The 18,447-nt window shown below is 50.3% G+C and overlaps 1 protein-coding gene across 1 annotated transcript in view; it reads right to left on the minus strand.

Annotated features, from left to right (window-relative positions):
• SH3PXD2B (SH3 and PX domains 2B) overlaps nt 1-18,447 on the minus strand; it is a 61,794-nt gene that overhangs the window by 25,882 nt on the left and 17,465 nt on the right. Inside the window, exons 3-4 of the mRNA XM_058815319.1 lie at nt 13,503-13,578; nt 3,644-3,720 (exon numbers count right to left, since the gene is read on the minus strand). Of these exons, the coding sequence (XP_058671302.1) occupies nt 3,644-3,720; nt 13,503-13,578 (153 nt within the window). The remainder of the gene's footprint in view (nt 1-3,643; nt 3,721-13,502; nt 13,579-18,447) is intronic.

Consider the following 18,447-nt stretch of genomic DNA (forward strand, 5'->3'; position numbering starts at 1 on the left):
TTCTGTCCTGCACACAAAAGCACAGCGGCAGAGCCCTGGGGTGACCACAGAGATCAGATGTGGCTCCTCACTGCCCAAGGGCTGGCCCAAAGCCCTTCCAGCCATGAGCAGCAGTGCCTCAGTGCCAGCACAGCAGCCTGTCAGCCCACTAATCATGGGCCAGACTGAACAGCATCATGTGAGACACAGCACAGAGAAAACCACTCCTTCCATGGCTGCTGGGCCCAGGGAAGGGCTATTCAAATATCAGGTTTTGTGTGCATGCCATTCCCATGTGGTACCACTCCCCAGCTCCAGCATCCCATGATCTAAGTGATTTCCCCTTGCCAAAATCCCTGGGTTTTGTGGCCTGGAGAAGGCTCTGTGCCTTCTGGAAGGAGGGGACGATCCCAGAGAACACCCTGGGCTGGAAGGAGGAGACAAAGGGCCCACAGCTCATTTCCAGCACGTTTGGAAGGAAGCCCACCTAGAGCTGGCTCTGCTGAGCCAAGCAGGCCACAGCTGTCCTGCTGGCCACAGAAACAGAGGCACAAACAGCCTGGTGTCTGTCTGTCCCACCTCTGGCCCTGCCTGGTGTCTGTCTGTCCCACCTCTGGCCCTGCCACCCAAAGCAGGGCACAGCTTTGGTGCTGGAGCCACAGCAAAGTCACCTTTCCCATCCTTCCTGCAGGCCTGAGGGGAAAGGACCAAAGATAGAGGATCCTTGTTGGGTTAAAATCCATTCTGCAGGCAGTGAAAAAAGATTTTGTTGCCTTTCTCAGGGCAGCAGCATTCTCAGTGGGCCACCCAGTCTCTTTGGGGTAGAGCATCACCGCTCCTCCATCAACCCCCTCTGAAACTTTCCCAAAATCCCTCAGACAGGAGGAAGGCAGATCCCACACCACGAGAAGGACCAAAGAGAATAAACTGGAGCAATGGGAAGACATTTCAAGCCTCTGCTCCCTCTCCTTGCCAATCCATGGCTGTCCCAAGTCTCATTTAGCAACTCATTGCTCCTACCAGTTTGCTCTGATTCCTTCACTGCTTTTCCTGCACTTTACCTTAAATTGCCACATTTTCCAGTACAAGGAGCTGGAATAGAGCCCTGTGAAAGCAGTGCTTCCCTCCCTGCTCCTCTTCCCTACTTCCACCCCAAATCTCACCCATCCTCTTTGCAGGGCTCTCCCAGAGAACGAAAACACCCAACTTCCCCCAGAGGAGACGATGGCAATAAAGAAAACCTTCCTCTCTCAGCTTCCTCCTGCTAACCCCCAGCTCATTGCCCATCTCTGCTCAGCCCCAGAGCCAGCTCAGCCCAGCTGCTTTCCGGGTAAGCAGCAGCAGCTCAAGGCCAGGGGAGAGCTGGGCACTGCTGGGTGATGCATTAAAGCACAGCTCCCTAAGTGGGTCACAGAACATCAGCCATTACCTTCCTCTTGTTAAGGAAAATGGCTTCATTATATTTGATGCCACTAATGGCATTGCTCCGCAAGAGGCAGCTGCAGCATTTCATCACTGAGGGACGTTGTCTTGCCCAAAATGGGATTTATGGCTGTGTCTGTCTGTGCAGTGACACAGCTCAGTGGCCAAGCACCATCAGCTGCCCCAGGACAGCTCAGAGCACACCTTGCACCACAACTCCAGCACTCCTCTGCTCTCCTGGCCTGCAGTGATTCTCATCTGCAGCCCCTCTGCAGAGCTGTCAGGATGCATTTCCCATCCCATCTCCATCCCTGGGTGTCACAGACATCTTTTATGGAAAATCCTTCCTTGGGGTTTTTTCCTCCTGAGAAGCTGAGAGGCCTCAGGGACAAAATGTAAACATTGATTATCTGCTGCTGTGGAATGCAACAGGTGCATCTGGGATTGGTCTCATGTGGTTGTTTGTAATTAATGGCCAATCACAGTCAGCTGGCTCTCTCTCTCTGTCCGAGCCACAAACCTTTATCATTCTTTGCTATTCTTAGCAAAGGTTTCATTCTGAGATGAAGCCTTTTCTTCTATTCTTTTAGTATAGTTTTAATATAATAATATTAATAAATATAAATAATTTATATTATTAAATAGAAATAACTTATATTAATAAATTTTTTATATTAATAAATATAAAAATAATATATAGTAATATATATGATAAAATAATAAATCAAGCCTTCTGAAACATGGAGTCAGATGCTCATCTCTTCCTTCAACATAAGGCCCCTGTGAACACCATCACACCTGGGGTTGTTATTCCTCCCTGGCTGAGCCCCAAACCCCAGAGCCTCCCCCACCACACACAGGCACTGCCACACCTCCCTCACCTCAGGGATGCCATGGGGATTTTACCATTTCCCCATTTCTCCCGTGGGTTTTACAGTCTCGGCATAAATTTCCAACAGCATTCACAGAATCACAGAAATTCAAGGTTGGAAGAGACCTGTAAGATCATCAAGTCCAACCCATGTTCTAACAATTCAACTAGATCATGGCAGCAAGTGCCACATCCAGTCTTTTTTTGAACTCTTCGAGGGATGATGACTCCACCACCTCACTGGGTAAATGATTCCAATATCTGACCACTCTTTCTGTAAAATACTTCCTTCTTAATTCTAACTTGCATCTCGCTTGACGCAGCTTGAGACTGTGTCCTCTTGTTCTATCCGTTGTCGCCCGGAGAAAGAGACCGACCCCCAGCTCACCACAGCCACCCTTCAGGAAGTTGTAGAGAGTGATGATTCAGACTGGATTTTGGAGGTGCCAGTCCTACCATGGCTGCTGCAAGCACCAAAGCATGTTTTCGACATGATGAGATGTGACACACTGGATTTGTGTGAAAATAGTTCGTCGTGGACTTTAGAATTTTGTTTCCCCTGCCAAAAAAAATCTGCCCTAAAAATCATAATTTCCCTTACACTTCAGCCCAGTTTTATATCCTTCAAGGGTATGGAGCAAATTGTCTCAGCCTTCTCTCTGTTCCAATAAATTTCTGAGGTACAACTCATCTTACCCTGGTTTTGTAACCAGTAACTGGAGCCTGCATCCCAGTTTGGAGCCACCCCACCATCCCACAGCCTCAATGCTGTCTGCCACATCAAACAGGAGGAGTTTTCCCAAAAGATGAGAAAGGAAAGGCTCTGAGGAGCTTCAAACCAAGTCCTGCATGGAGCCATTTCAGTGCAGACCTGTGGTGATGGACACAGCCAGGTCCTGCCCAGCCCTTCCAGAGCTGGCTCTGCTCTGCAGCTGGAGAAGGGACAGGAGGCAGGCAGAGCCCAGGAGGAAGGTGCAAGCTGCACCAAGGGTTGGATATCAGGAAAAAGTTTTTTACAGAAAAGGTGATAAAGTTCTGGAATGTTCTGCCCAGGGAGGTGGTGGAGCCACCATCCCTGGGTGTGTTTAACAAAGCCTGGATGTGGCACTGGGTGCCAGGGTTTGGTTGTGGTGCTGGGGCTGGGTTGGACTGGATGGTCTTGAAGGTCCCTTCCAACCCAGTGATTCTGCGATTCTGTGTGATTCTGTGTGTGATCCTGTGTGATTCTGTGTGTGATTCTGTGTGATCCTGTGTGATTCTGTGTGATCCTGTGTGATTCTGTGTGTGATTCTGTGTGATCCTGTGTGATTCTGTGTGTGATCCTGTGTGATCTTCTGATCCTGTGTGGGCCCGTGATCTGGATGCCCTTACCTTGCAGTACTCATCGATGGGGATCAGCCGTTTCACCGCCACGTCGCGGATGTGGCTCCGGCGGAAGAGAATCTTCCCTGAAACACCAGAGCAGACAGGGACACGAGGTCAGCTCTGCACCCTTTGGGATCACTCTGTCAGGACCTCTTCCCTGCACCCCTTCTTGTTCCCAAAAGCACCATACCCAAAAAAAGCCCACACACAGATTAAATACCTCATCAGAATCAGGCACAGTTCAAGTGCAAGGACATTCCAGGAGAGACAAGAGGAAACAGCTCCCAGCAAACTGCATCCCCCTGGTCTCTCACCAGTGATGAGGAGTATCCCCCACACAAATCACACCCCTCTGTTTGCTGCTGTGCAAGCCTGGGCTGGACAGAATCCCTGGCAAACACTGCAGGACATCCCTTGTCCCATTGTCCAGGGTGCCCAGCTCCAGTGTGGCAGCAGCCAAGCCCAGAGGGTTTTTCCCTGTGCAGCTCCTGGAAGCCACAGTGTCTGCAGCTCTGAGTCAGACCTATAGAATTTTCCTTCCTGTCTGGGGTTTATTTTTGTTCTCCATTAATGGGATCCTCTTGCCACTCCGTTTCCTCCCCTCTGGTTATGGTACAGGCCTCTTTCCTTTGAAGCCTAATGAGTCCTAAATGCTTCAAGCTGCTCTCTCAGAGAACAGCCTCCCTGGTTTAAGGAGACAAAAGCCATTAGCAGACAGTGAAACGGATCCCTGATCAAAAGGGTTGGTGCTGGCAGCCTTTCAGAGCACTTCCCAAAGCTCCAGGAACTGCTCTGCAACACCATCACCTGCAAAACTGAGCTTTGTGGCAATGAAGGTCCCTCAAGTTCCTCCTGGCAGCTCCAATACCACAGGAAAGTCCTTTCTGTGCCTGTTTGGGTTTCCCATCCCATCCCTGAACCCCAGGAGAGCAACAACCCCTTCATTTATCAAAGGGAAAGCCAGAAGCCAAATTCCCCTCACTGCACCCTTGCCAACCACATGAGAGCAGGGAAAAAGCCCCTGGGGAGCCACACCATGGCTTTGTCCCTCTGTCCCTTTTCCCTGGAATTACCGAATCCAGGCCCTGGATGCTACCAAGAGCAGGGCACAGGAAAATGGTCACATGGTTTTGGCAATTTGAAACCCAGGGCTGAGTCATTGATCAGAATGTGAACTCCAGGGCTGGGTGATTTATCCCAGTTTGCAATGCAGGGCTGGGTCACCCCCTGTGCCTCTCCCTGACTTGGCCAGGGGCTGCATCACGGGTGACTTGAGCAAGCTGCCAATGCATTTTTGAGAGAGATGAACTAGAGCCAAGCCAACTCCAGCTTGCAAAGAGCACGAGCAAGAACCTTCTGCAGAAGCCAAATCTCCTGCCAGGCTCAGTGAATGCTTTGGAACAGGGCTGGATCCACTCAGAGGCAGCTCCATCCTTGCCCTGCAGGGGAAGGGAGGGGGTCAGGCAGCTCAGCCCAGCATTGCTCCTCATTTCTCCTCATTTCTGGGCCCCTGGCAGCAGGGCTGGGACACTGATGGTGGGAAATGCTCTGATCTGCAGTGCATTCCCTCTCAAAGTGTGCCAATGTGACAGCGCTCACAGGGGTTCTTGGATGAGGGAAGAGATGAAGATCTGACTCCATGTTTCAGAAGGCTGATTTATTATTTTATGATATATATTACATTAAAACTGTACTAAAAGAATAGAAGAAAAGCCAGCCATCAGATGGCTGGCTAAGCTAAGAATAGAAAGGAATGAATGATAACAAAGGTTTGTGGCTCAGCTCTCTGTCCGAGCCAGCTGACTGCGATTGGCCATTAATTAGAAACAACCAAGATGGGCCAATCACAGATGCACCTGTTGCATTCCACAGCAGCAGATAATCAATGTTTGCATTTTGTTCCTGAGGCCTCCCAGCTTCTCATCAGGAAAAATCCTAAGGAAAGGATTTTTCATAAAAGATGTCTGTGACATGCCAAGAAGAGCCAAATCTGGCAGCCTTTGTGACAAAATCCCCCTCTATTCAATCTTCTCCTATTTTGAGGGTGGATAGCCTGGAACAGGGGATTTCTCTGGGAAGATTGGGACCAGCACCCAGGCTGGAGCTCCACTCCTTGCCCTGAGCAATTATTTCCCATCTGGCAAGAGAATGATCAAGTTTTGCCTTTGCATCAGCAATCCCAGCGTGTTTGCTGCTGAGGATTGTGCCTGAATGATGATTGCTAAAAAGATGAATGGATCACACCAGTTCTGCTGGCAGAGGTAAGGAATGGCTGTTCTGGTTCTGGGCCTGCCAAAGTGAAATCACTGCTGAGTGGGTAGGTTACAAATGGCTGAAATAATAAGCTCTGGGTGTGGGAATATTGAAATGTTTAACAAACATATGCTAGTGAGTAATAATAAAAAGAATACAGTTTGGGGGAATAAATTCATCACAAGCGATCTTAAATTAGCCCAGGCATGGAGCATGTGAAGCAGCAGGAAACCCAGCTCCTCTCTCCATTTGCTCTAGAGCTGGTATTTTTCAACAAGGAAGTTTATTTTCTAACAAGAAAGCTGACTTTAATCAAAAAGCCTAATTAACATAATTGCAGCCCCTTCAGTGCTGCCAAATCCAGCAATAGAAACCCTTGAGTTGACAGGCAGGAGAGAGCAGGAAACCCCTTCCCTTCTGCAAGGGAGAGGTGGGCAGCCTGCAGCATTTCCCTGGGCAGGTTTGCCTTGGCCCACACCTAAATCTGGGAATTTAGGCAGAAATTTCAGCAGAAATTCCAGTAGGGATTGCTGTCCAGTGGGGCTTTTCCCATGGCCCAAGACAACAAAGCACAAGTGTCGCAGACATCTCTTCATGAAAAATCCTTTCCTTGGGATTTTTCCGCCTGAGAAGCTGGGAGGCCTCAGGAACAAAATGCAAACATTGATTATCTGCTGCTGTGGAATGCAACAGGTGCATCTGTGATTGGTCTCATGTGGTTGCTTCTAATTAATGGCCAATCACAGTCAGCTGGCTCAGACAGAGAGTCCGAGACAGAGCTTTTGTTATCATTCATTCCTTTCTATTCTATTCTTAGCTAGCCATCTGATGAAATCCTTTCTTCTATTCTTTTAGTATAGTTTGAATGTAATATATATCATAAAATAATAAATCAGCCTTCTGAAACATGGAGTCAACATTCTCGTCTCTTCCCCAATCCGAGAACCCCTGTGAACACGGTCACCCACAAGGGAGCACAGGAGACTGAGGGGTGCAGACAGCACCTGAACAATGCTGCAGCTCCAGGGGATGGCTCCCCCCTCCTCATTCCCAGAACTCTCTCCCTGGTGCTTTTCTGGCTGCTTCCAGAGCCTGGAAGGATGCTCAGGCAGGTCCTGGCAGTGCCCAAGGCCAGCCTGGACAGGGCTGGGAGCACCTGGGACAGTGGATGTGCCCTGCCCATGGCAGGGTGGGTGAGGTGACCTTTAAGGTCCCTTCCAACCCAAACCATCCCATGGCTTCACATTCCAAACCCATTTTCCCCTCCCAGCGCTGCTCCTGCCCCAGGATGAGCAGCACCAAGGACAAGAGAGGTGAAGGGGGCAGCTCTGCTGGGGATGGGTTTCCATCAGCTGCAAAGGCCAGAGCTGCTGCAGGCTCCATTTGCTCCAGCTTCCCTCTCTTGTCACGATGCCAGGAGCCAGAAATAATTAGATTTTCTTATTTACATAGATAATGTCATGCATGAGCAATGAGCGGCGAGGCTCCATCCCTGCTGGCAGCAGGAATTCCCTCCAGCAGGAAGTGTGCTAAAATCCACTGTAAAAACACCCTGAAAATGCACTGTCCTTCACAGAAACAAACAAAGCTGGAGAGAGCACGGACATTTATCACCCAGGAATGTGTCAAACAAGTTGATTTTGGAAAAAGGCAGCTGAGATAAGGCTCCAACACACAATGGCTGTGCAAGCACCCACGCTCCAGAATGTGCTGCCTGCTTTTTCTGGACTTTAAAAACCTGTTAATCCCTACAAAGGGAAAAAAATGCTCCAGTGAAGGGATTCTGTCTGGCCATGAAAATTCCTCTGGTGCCAGAAAGGATCTGTTCCCCAGGAGGGGAAGAACCAAACTCCTCTGTGGGTAATCAAGGCTCATTTGCTTTATCTGATTGATCCAGAGCAAAAATTGATGGAGCAGGTCTTAAAGTGGGGGCTGGAAAAAAATGCAGCCAGGTCCCCATTGCCTCAGGTTTCACTGGGACTGAGCAGTGTCAGGAACCTTGGGGACAAGGCTGAGCAGGAATTTGGGTCTCCAGCAGTGTGAGCCAGAGCAGGGAGGTGACAGGAGGGGTTAATCTGTCCAAACAAACAAAAACAGGGACACAGGGCTCTGCAAATGGTTCCCTCCTCCTGGGGGAATTATCCAGGCAGAGCTGGAGCTGTACTGGAAGCAAGGAGATAGGAAAAAAACAAAACCAAAACAAACAAACAAACAAACAAACAAACAAAACCCCACAAAAAACAAAACAAAAAACCCCAAAAAACGAAAAAAACCCCAAAAAAATCCAAAACCGCAAAAAACCCAAAAAAACCACAAAAAAATCCCCTCAAAAATACACAAACAAACAAAAAAAAAACCCTAAAAAACAAACAAACAAACAACCCCAAAACACCCCAAACCCCCCCAAAAAAACCTCACCCCAAAAAAATTCCAAAAAAACAAACAAAGAAAACCCCCAAAAACAAAACAAAAAAAAATCCCTCAAAAAATACACAAACAAACAAACAAAAAACCCCCAAAAACCAGGCAGAGGGACTTTAAGTAGCCAAACAGTGGAGCCAAAGGCTGGATGTGCAGCAGGCTGAGAACCCCAAACACCCCCAGGGCAGCCCAGCCCGAGCCAGGCAGGGATTCCAGGGGTGGAAAAGCAGCTGAAGGAGTCCCCCCCTCCCCATGGAAAGAATTCACTCCTCTGCACCTTCCAATCACATCCAGCCCTTCCCCAGCACGGGTTCCAGGCTCGCTTCAGAGCAAAGGCTGCCCTGGATGCACACACACGTAATGAATCCCAGCCCCCGGAGCTGCCAGCCACTGCTGGCCTGGCAGATGGGGTTTGCAGGATTCTGCACTCTGCAGGGGCTCATCCTGCCCTGAAACCTGCTGCGGCACAGATCCCACCTCATCAGAGCACAAAATCACAACGAGGACCCTTGCCCCATCTCCAGCTCACAGGGAGATGCAACAGCACTGAGCAAAGTCAGGAACCAGAGCTGGCAAATAGATGAGTTTTTGTAGAAAGGGTTAACAGCAGGCTTGTTAGCTAAAGGAGTAAGAAGAAGCTAAGAAGCAAGAAAAAGCTGATAAAGAGCTCTTTTTAAAGTTGTAACTAAAGAGACTGAAAGAAGTGAAGAATTGAAGAAAGATAAGAGAACTTTGCAACTATATGAAGAATTTTTAAAAGTTAGTTGAAGTCATTGTAACTTTCACCAATAATGTTGACTTATTGTAGCCAATAGTTAAAGTAGAAGAACCACAAACAATTAAAAAGTGTATAAAAAGTCAGCCACGTTCAATAATAAAGAGTTGCCATCTGAGACTGCTTGTGGTCTCTGCTTTGTGTCATGACTGCCTCGACAAGCAACAAGTTTTCTCCCGTTGCTCTCACAGAGGTTTTGTGGGGAGATAAAGCACCCTCACAGTTATGCTGGGAATTATGCTGGCCCCAAAGCTCAGAGCTGAGCCAGGCTGATGGGCTGGGGAGGGAGCAGAAAGCAGGGCTAATTCTGCTTTTAAAAACAACCTCCCCAGCCCCTCTTTGTCCTGCTCCCTTCACTCAGAACCTCACTGCTAAATCTTCCTGAAAAGCAATTTTACAGCCAGAGTGAGCTCAGCCTCAGGCAAGCCCTCCTTGCCGGGGCTCACGTTTCCAGGCAGGCAGGCAGGAGAGCTGGCCAGGAGCTGCTCCAGCCCCTGGGGCTGCAGGGAGCCTGGAAAGCTCCACGTTCCTCAGCAAAGCTGTTTCCTGAAGGATCTGGCACAGCCCTCCCAGCTGAGCTCATTTGTTTGCTCTGCTCCTCCTCTCCTTTCTTTCCTTCTTTCCTGGGGTCTCCATTGCCCTGTGCCAGGGTGGCACCTGGGGTGATGTCCCAGCAGGGCTCTGTCCCTCTGTCCCTCTGTCTGTCTGCAGCTGCCCAGAGCCCTGCCAGGGCACAGCTGGTGCCAGCCAGGGGCTGGGTGCTGCCACAGCTGCTGCAGCACCACAGAAAAGCTCTGCCAGGGGCTCGTGGCCAGCTAAGAGAGCTCAAAAAGCACTTCAGATTCCCCTCAAGAGCTTTCCAGGCACAGAGCAGGAGCACTGCCAGGAAAATCCAAACACCACCAGGCTCTGCTCTGTGGGATGAAGGTGGTGCCAACACACAGAAAGGGACAAACCCTGGCCCCAAAGCTCAAAGCTCAAACCCTGGTCCCAAAGCTCGAGTCCTGACCCCAAAGCTCAGAGCTCAAGCCTGACCCCAGAACTCAGGCCCTGGCCCCAAAGCTCAGAACTCAAGCCTGGCCCCAAAGCTCAAAAGTCAAACCCTGGTCCCAAAGCTCTAAATTCAAACCCTGGCCCCAGACCTCAGGCCCTGGCCCCAAAGCTCAGAACTCAAGCCTGGCCCCAAAGCTCAAAGCTCAGGCCTGGCTCCAATGCTCAAGCCCTGGCCCCAAAGCTCAGAGCTCAAACCTGACCCCAAAGCTCAAGCCCTGGCCCCAAAGCTCAAGTGCAGCTGCTCTGCTTTGCAGGACCCAGCTCTGTGGCTCCACACGAGCTGAAGGGGTTTTGCACTTATAAAATCCCCTCCTGAGAGCATCACAGACCTGCTCAGAGAGGCCAGAGCCTGCAGAAATTTCCCATAAAAAGTCAAATCCTCAAGGCAGGCGCTCACAAAATGAGGCAATGCAGAGCCAGCAGAGTTCCTGTGGGCTGGGGTTGGGATGTGGGGCAGTCCTGGAGCTCCTTCCCATTCCAGGAACCCAGCCTGACACACAAACCCTGTGACACCTCCCCAGGTCATGGTGCTGACCCCAGCTTGGGACACTTTGGGGTTTGTGAGGGAGCCAGAGCTGCAGGAGGAGCATTCAGCAGGACAAAGGGGGTTTGGGGAGGTTGTTTTCAAAAGCAGAATTCTGGAGAGCTGCAGTGGCCACAGGGCTGGTGCTGCTCTGCAAGGGCTTCCCAGCAAGCAGAGGGCTGGCAGGAAACCACAGCAGCCAAAGCTCCCCTGCTAATGAAACTCAGATGCTCCAAATGGGACTGGGAACAAACTCCAACATTCCCAGAAGCTGAACAGAACCTAAACCCCAGCAAGTCTAGGGAGATGGAACCACCTTTGTGCAGAAAACCAGTCCCAGGCTCACCTGGATGGCACCCTGGGCTGAGCGACACAAAGCTGGGGGTCAGCTGGCACAAAACTGCTTGTCATCTGTAGCCATGATATTTTCTGAAAAATCCTTTCCTTAGGAGTTCTTCTCCTGAGAAGCCTCAGAGGAAAAGAAAACCAATAATTATCTGCTGCTGTGGAATGCAACAGGTACATCTTTGATTGGTCTAATGTGGTTGTTTCTAATTAATGGCCAGTCACAGTCCAGCTGTCTTGGACTCTCTGCTCAGTCACAAGATTTTATTATCATTCCTTCCTTTCTATTCCTTGCTAGCCTTCTGATGAAATCCTTTCTTCTATTATTTTAGTATAGTTTTAATATAATATATATATAATATATAATATATACTATATAATATATAATGTGTGTAATATATATTATATATTATATATAGTTTTAATATAATATATAAAAGAAAATGTTTATAATAGATAATATATAATAAATATATATAATATAAATAATATATTATATATATAAAATATATAATATATATAATAAGCATATATAATAAATTATAATATACATAATAAATCAGCCTTCTGAAACATGGAGCCAACATTCTCATCTCTTCCCTCATCCTGGGACCCCTGTAAACACCACCACAGTCACCCCAAACTGGGAAAAGATTCCAGTAAGGAATCAGGCTCCAGGACAGACAGCAAATTTTAAAAGAGCCTTCCACCTTCCCCCCCAGGTGAAATCCTCTTCAGAAGCAGAACTTGCCACCCTGCCCCTGGGGAGTTGTGGCTCTCTGAGCTGTCCAGGGGCAGCCACCAGGAGCCTGCAGGACAAAGGCACCACAACCCCAGCTCCAACAGCACCTTCCCCCAAGCACAGCCTCTGCAGCTGGCACAGCCTTTCTTTTCCAGCAATTTCCACCCCCTTTTTTCCCACAGTGGAAATCCCAGTGACACGTTTCCGAGCAAAGGGAAACCATTCCAACACCAGGGAGAAACAAACACTGGTGAGCGCGAGCAGCAGAGCTCTGACCAGGCTTCCCTCCCAAAAATAGCAGAGTTCTGGTGGGAGTTTTCTGCAGAGCACAAATCTAAATTTTCCAAGTGATGGCCTTTGCCAATTTGGCTTCCATCTCTCCCTGCTGGCAGGAGCATTTGTACAGCAAGAACTTTTCTGCTGTAACCCCAGGTGAGCTTTTCTGCTGTTTCACCAGGTGAGCTCTTCTGCTCTAACCTCAGGTGAGCTTTTCTGCTCTAACTCCAGGTGAGCTCTTCTGCTGAGCTCTGCTTTTGCTGAAGTTACAATGCCAGGACAAGCCAGAATCACAAACCCAGAGCAGATCCTCTTGCTCAGAAAGGGGTGGAAATTAAATTATTTTCTATTTTTTTCCACAGCACTCAGAGCAAAGCAAACCCCACAAAGGCCTTTATGTTTCTAGAAGAGCCAGGAGGCAGAGCACAGCACAAACAGCTGCACTAAACAGACCTGACAGCCACTGGAAGTGATTATGGTGCTGTGACATTCCTAAATATCCTCATTAGCTGCTGGGGGTGGGGGTAAAGACAACTCTGTGCTCACAGAGACTCCCCACAGGCTGCTTATTTTCCCAAGGCACATTAGGGCTCTTTTTTCCCCCACAGCAGCACTCCCCACACCACAAAGTGCCCCAGATTATCACATCTGCTCTCTGGGCATAAAACCACTGGTGCTGGACATGGCACAGAACTGCTGGCTTTGAGCAGGGCAGGAAGCCAAGGCTGAATTCCACATTCTTTCCTCCTCTCTGGTGTCCCCTGGAGCTGCACAGGACAGGCAAAGCAGAGTGGGAGCAGTTCTGGGGCTTCCACTCAACAATTCTGGAGGTTCATTGTGTTCACAGGGGTCTCAGGATGAGGGAGGAGATGAGGATCTGACTCCACGTTTCAGAAGGCTTGATTTATTATTTTATGATATATATTACATTAAAACTATACTAAAAAGAATAGAAGAAGAGGTTTCATCAGAAGGCTAGAAAAGAATAAAAAAAGAAAGAATGAATAACAAAAGCTTGTGGCTCAGACAGAGTCTGAGCCAGCTGGGCTGTGATTGGCCATTAATTAGAAACAACCACATGAGACCAATCCCAGATGCACCTGTTGCATTCCACAGCAGCAGATAATCAATGTTTGCATTTTGTTCCTGAGCCCTCTCAACTTCTCAGGAGGAAAAATCCTAAGGAAAGGATTTTTCATAAAAGATGTCTGTGACAGTTCAGAGAAATCCTTGGGCTTCCACTCAACAATTCTGGAGGCTCACAGAAATCCTGGAGGGTTTAACACCCAATGAGCACACTGCTGACAAATCTGAGGTTTTAAAGGACACACTGCAGGCCAAGAACTCAATGCTGCTCAGATGGTGCAGGGGATAGGAGGTAATATCTGTGTATTCCCACACATGTGTGTGCTCCCAGTCCCACAGAGCTCCTGCCATGCCAGATCCACTCTGGATCCTGCTGGAGCCCCTGTCCTACCTGGCAGAAAGGGGATGATCCTCTGCTTGGGGTCCTTCTGGCCTCCTTCCATGGGGAACTTGTCCAGCATCTGCATCTAGGAAAGGAAATGCAAGAGAGGTGAGGAAGGTCAGGGATTCACTGGCAGGACACAAAGCACTGCCCAGGGAGAGGCAGAACACAGCAGAGACTCCAACGCTCCCTCCTTGGGAGGAGGAGGAGGAGGAGGGAGATGCAAACTCTCCTTTGGTTTCCCCAGGGCATGGGTGTGAAGTGTCTGCCAGGATTTCTGCAGCTCCCTGGTGCCCAGGTGCTGAAATGGGTCTGGCTGGAGGTCTCTGCCTAAAGAATTCACATTTATGGAGGCACTGCAGACAACCTGCCCAGGAAGTGTCCTGAAAACCTGGAAAGTCCAACCCGCAGCAGTTACACTTTTTGTCCTTGGATCTCTGGGATAAATTTATTTATCCCAAAGCCTGGGATAAATTATTGAGCAACCCTGGGGGCACTGGGAGCAACCTTTGAGACACTGGGGCATTCCTGGAGGCACTGGGGACAGCCCTGGAGGCACTGGGAGCCCTCCAGCCCCTGCTGCAGCCCCAGCCGAGCATCCCTGGCTGCAGATCTCCCTGTGCTCAAGGCAGAGCTGCAGGCTGTGCTGTCCCAGCAGCACGTGCCTGTGCTGTGCCTCTGGCCAGATCCCTCCCCAGCCGTGTGATCCCTCCAAAGCCATCCAGAACTGCAGCCCAGCCCATCTCCAGCTCCCTTTGTGCCCTGCTCAGTGTGGGGACCTTTCTCCTTGCTCCAGCCCAGCCCAGGGGCACCAGTACCACCCCCAGACCTGCACCATGCAGCCTGCAAGGAACAAATTGCTCTTTTTTTCCTTGCTGGAAGGAGGAAAAGGGATTGCAGAGTGTCTGGAGCAGCCTCTGGCATGGCCAGGAAGAGGAGGAGGTGGGGAAGGAGAGGGCAGGGGGGATCCCACGGATCCCAGCCAGCCTGGCTGCCACATCACCCAGCCCTGGAGGAGGCACAGCCAACACCAGCCCAGCAGCTTTGCTGGCCATGAGCCTGTGGGAAGAACTGCTGAAAACCTCACTCCAAGCAAAACAAAGCCAGAGCTGGCTGTGAGCACGGGAGGCAGCTTGGGATGGCACATCCAGGAGAACAGAGCCACAGAAACACAGCCTGGGCTGGGGGATCCTCCTGAGCTGCACACACACACAAAAAACAGAGAACAGAGCAGAGAAAGAGGGAAAGAGCAGAGGAAAAGAGCAGAGACAGAGGCAGGGGATGCCAGCAGAGACAAGGGAGAGCTGGCAGGGCTCCAGGCTCTGGGCTTCCCTCTGTGTCCTCCCTGTCCTGCAGGATGGGGATGCAGCACAGGCTGTCACACTGCTCCTGCCAAGGAAAGCAGCTCCAGCTCTGCAAAAGGGATGGGAAAAGGGTAAAAGTGCAGCAACCCCACAAACCCTGGGGGAGGGACACAGGGACAGGCAGCAGAGGCTGCTCTGCAGGTTCCAGTGCCAGATTTTCCATGTAGGGAGGCAGGAGGGTGGCATGGGGGTACTCCCACAAATTCTCTTTGCAGCAAAGGTTCCTCTCCAAGCCCCAAACAGGGCTGCTCCCATCCCATCCCATCCCATCCCATCCCATCCCATCCCATCCCATCCCATCCCATCCCATCCCATCCCTATACAATATATAATAAATATAGAATATATAATATATATACCTTCCGATATAATATATATAATATATAATATATAATATATAATATATAATATATAATATATAATATATAATATATAATATATAATATATAAATCCCATCCCCAGAGGGCCCAGCCAGGCTCCCAGGGACAGGGGCAGCCAGGGCAGCAGAGACGCAGCCAGACACCAAACACAGCAGAGCACACAGGGGCCAAGTCCTGCTCTCAGCAATGCACCCAGCCAACCCAGGGAGAAAAAAACCCCCAGCAACAATTAATCTATTGTTTCTCCCCTTCCAAGATTATTTTTAAGTATTTCTGACAGAGAAGGAGAAAGAAAAAGGCTGGAGTGGATGAGTTTGAGGAATTCTGGTGTCTGCTATGACAGGGAAGCTCTGTATCCCATTTTTCACTGACCCTCTGCAGCAGGGAGAGGGATCCCAGGCCCTGGAGCCAGGGCTGGGGCACACAAACCCTAGTGGGGGCTCCAGGCCAGGCTCCCACACCAGCACAGGGCACATTCATTCACATTTATCTGCACCACCAACTAATCTTATCAGTGAGCTGTTTTCCTTAGGCAGGAATGTCTGGGCAGTGAGTCTGGAGCGAGGCAGACTCTGAGAACTCCCTGTCCCCATCCCGAGCTGTCCATTACCAGGGAAATACAGGAAAAACAAACCAGGATAACCCCCCAGGAATGGGCAGCCTGGAAAAGCAGCTTTGTACCAGCAGGCTGGCAGAGAGCTGCTGCACCAGCAGGAAAGCCCTGAGATAAAATCCTAATTAGAGCAATTAGGAGTGCTGCAGGGGATGCTGGGGACAGGGGAGCGTCCCTGCCCAGCAGGATGCTGGCAAGCAGAGGGCTTTGCCCCAAAAAGGAGCTGTGGAGCAGTGCCAGGGGGGTTACAGCATGCACACAGGGTGACCCCAGAGACCTGAACCCTGCACAGCCCCTGCAGCAGGACATGGCATTCCCAGCTGTGGGAACTCAGGACATCCCTCTGGCTGTGCTGGAGTGCCAGGACCCTGCCAGGGGCTCAGAGACCTTGGAACAGAGCCCAGGACACCTGTGCCTTTGATTTAGCCCTTGGAAAAAACAATTCCAACAATACCAACCTTATATGAAGAATTACAAGCCACGGAAGTTTAAGCAGAATGAGAGTGAATTTATCACAGGGTGAAAAATAGATTTTTGGAGGTTTTAGAACGGGGGTTCAGGGGGAAAGATGGAGGAATCTGTGCAGCCTTTTTCCTTCTTCATGGCCTCCATCTTCTGGGTGATGGTGGCACTTTTGGATTGGTTTAGAGTAGAAGCTCAGTGTCTAGCATAGGTGATGGGTGTTGGAAAGTAATTGTAAATATTGTACACGTAGTTTTTAGTATAAAAAGATAACACTGCCCTGGGAGGTGGCACCAGGGACCCTGTGTGGTCACAACCCACGCTGGGATTTGGGGATTTGCTCTCTTGGCTGGCAGAGGCTCAGCCTCAAACCACATTACTGCTGCTCTGTGCTCCAGCAGGGAGAGCTGCCCCAAGCCCTGGTACCCAGAGAGAGCAGCCAGCAGGGAAAAGGGCAAAAAAGGAGTTCAACAAAAGGAGTTCAACAAAAGGCTCCCCAGTCTGGGGGCAGAATCACAAGAGGCTCTTTGTGAGAAGGACAAAGTGCCGTGGAGCAGGGAGGAGCAGGGCCAAGGCTGCTCCCATCCCATCCCATCCCCAGCTCCCCAGAAGCCATCCCTGCAGGGTGAGCTCAGAGGGGACAGCCCTGCTCTGCCACCCTGACCCCAGCTGGCCACCAGCACCAACTGGGGCCACCAGTGTCCCACTGGGGAGCTGGGAAAGGGACACAGCTCCAGGCTGGGAACCAGGGACCTCTCAGAGTGCTCCTGCAGATCAAAGCACTGGGATCAGCTGGTTTGGGAAAGCTCTGCCAAGCAACAGTCTGGGAAAGGGAAATCTGGGCAGCAGCTCACAGGCTGTTTAGTCTCTCTGAGATGCTACAAGAGGCACCTTCCCTGCATCCTCAAGGGCTGTCTGAACAAACAGAGGGTGAAAAAATCCCCACAGCAGCTCAGAAGACAGAGGGATTAACAGGGAGCAAGCTCAGATCCCAAATGTGTGCAATGAGACAAGAGAAATGGGCAGGAACTGATGCCCAGCAAGTTCCCCTTGAACTCAGGGAAGAGTTTGTGCCCTGCTCAGTGCCCAGTGCTGGGAAAGGGCTCCAGTGACACCAGCAATGGGCGCTGAGAAGGGCAGAAACTCTTCCCTGTGTTCAGGTGGAACTTCCTGAGCAGACCCTCGGGGTCTGCAGTGCCCCTTTTTCCATCCCTGCATTGCCCTGGAGCTGCTCTTGGTGACATCACTGTGAAATCCTCCCTCATGTGGGGACAAAAATCCATCAATATTGGCTTTTCTGCTGCCTTGGAGCATGGGACAGCAGGGGAAATGGATGGTTTGGGTGCTTAGCAAGAAGCGTGATGCAAGAAGAGGGTCATGAGGCTGCTGTTCCTGCCCTGAGCTCGTGCTCAGCTCAGACTCTACCTTGTCCTGTCTGGATCCCTTCAGCTTCATCGACTCCCCCTGCAAGGGCAGGACCAGCCCAGCTCTCCTTTCTGTCTCCCACTCCCACTCAAGTGCACAGATGCACTCCTTGGGTGTGTGGGTGGTGCTCAGAGCAGTCTGTGCTGCACCAGGAGCATTTAACAATAGAACATTTAACAACAGAAACAGGTCCTGGCCATTTCACTAAAAATCCCCCACTCTGGGACACAGCACTCCTTCACACTGATTTACTGCTCCCCATCCTCAGCCTCTCCCCAGGCAGCATCAATCAGATCAAACTGGCTCATTTTGGAGCCAGACCTGCTGCCACATGATATAAATTGCAGGTCCTTCCTACAGCAGAGTGGCTGCGTTGGATTGATTAAAAGCACGTGGAGATGCTGGGTCTCACTCAAGCCAGAGCCACAGAACCTCAGCAAGCCCCAGGGCACAGCAGGAACCTCCCCAGGGCCAGGAGAGGGGCCCTGGCAGGAGGGAGGAGCTGAATTTCCAGAGCTTTTCCAATAATAAATATCTGGGGAGTGCAAGGGCATCAGCTCACCCTGGCTCAGGGAGAGAGGAACAGGAAAACCTTCAACCATTGCATCATGCAAGGGCTCCCCCCAAAAATCCACACTGCATTGTCAGCACAAGCCCCCAGGGATGGAACTTTTATCCTGTCCATCTTTTTGGCTCGTTCCTCTCAGGA

The sequence above is a fragment of the Ammospiza caudacuta genome, chromosome 16, assembly GCF_027887145.1.
Source record: "Ammospiza caudacuta isolate bAmmCau1 chromosome 16, bAmmCau1.pri, whole genome shotgun sequence".
NCBI classification, from domain to species: domain Eukaryota; kingdom Metazoa; phylum Chordata; class Aves; order Passeriformes; family Passerellidae; genus Ammospiza; species Ammospiza caudacuta.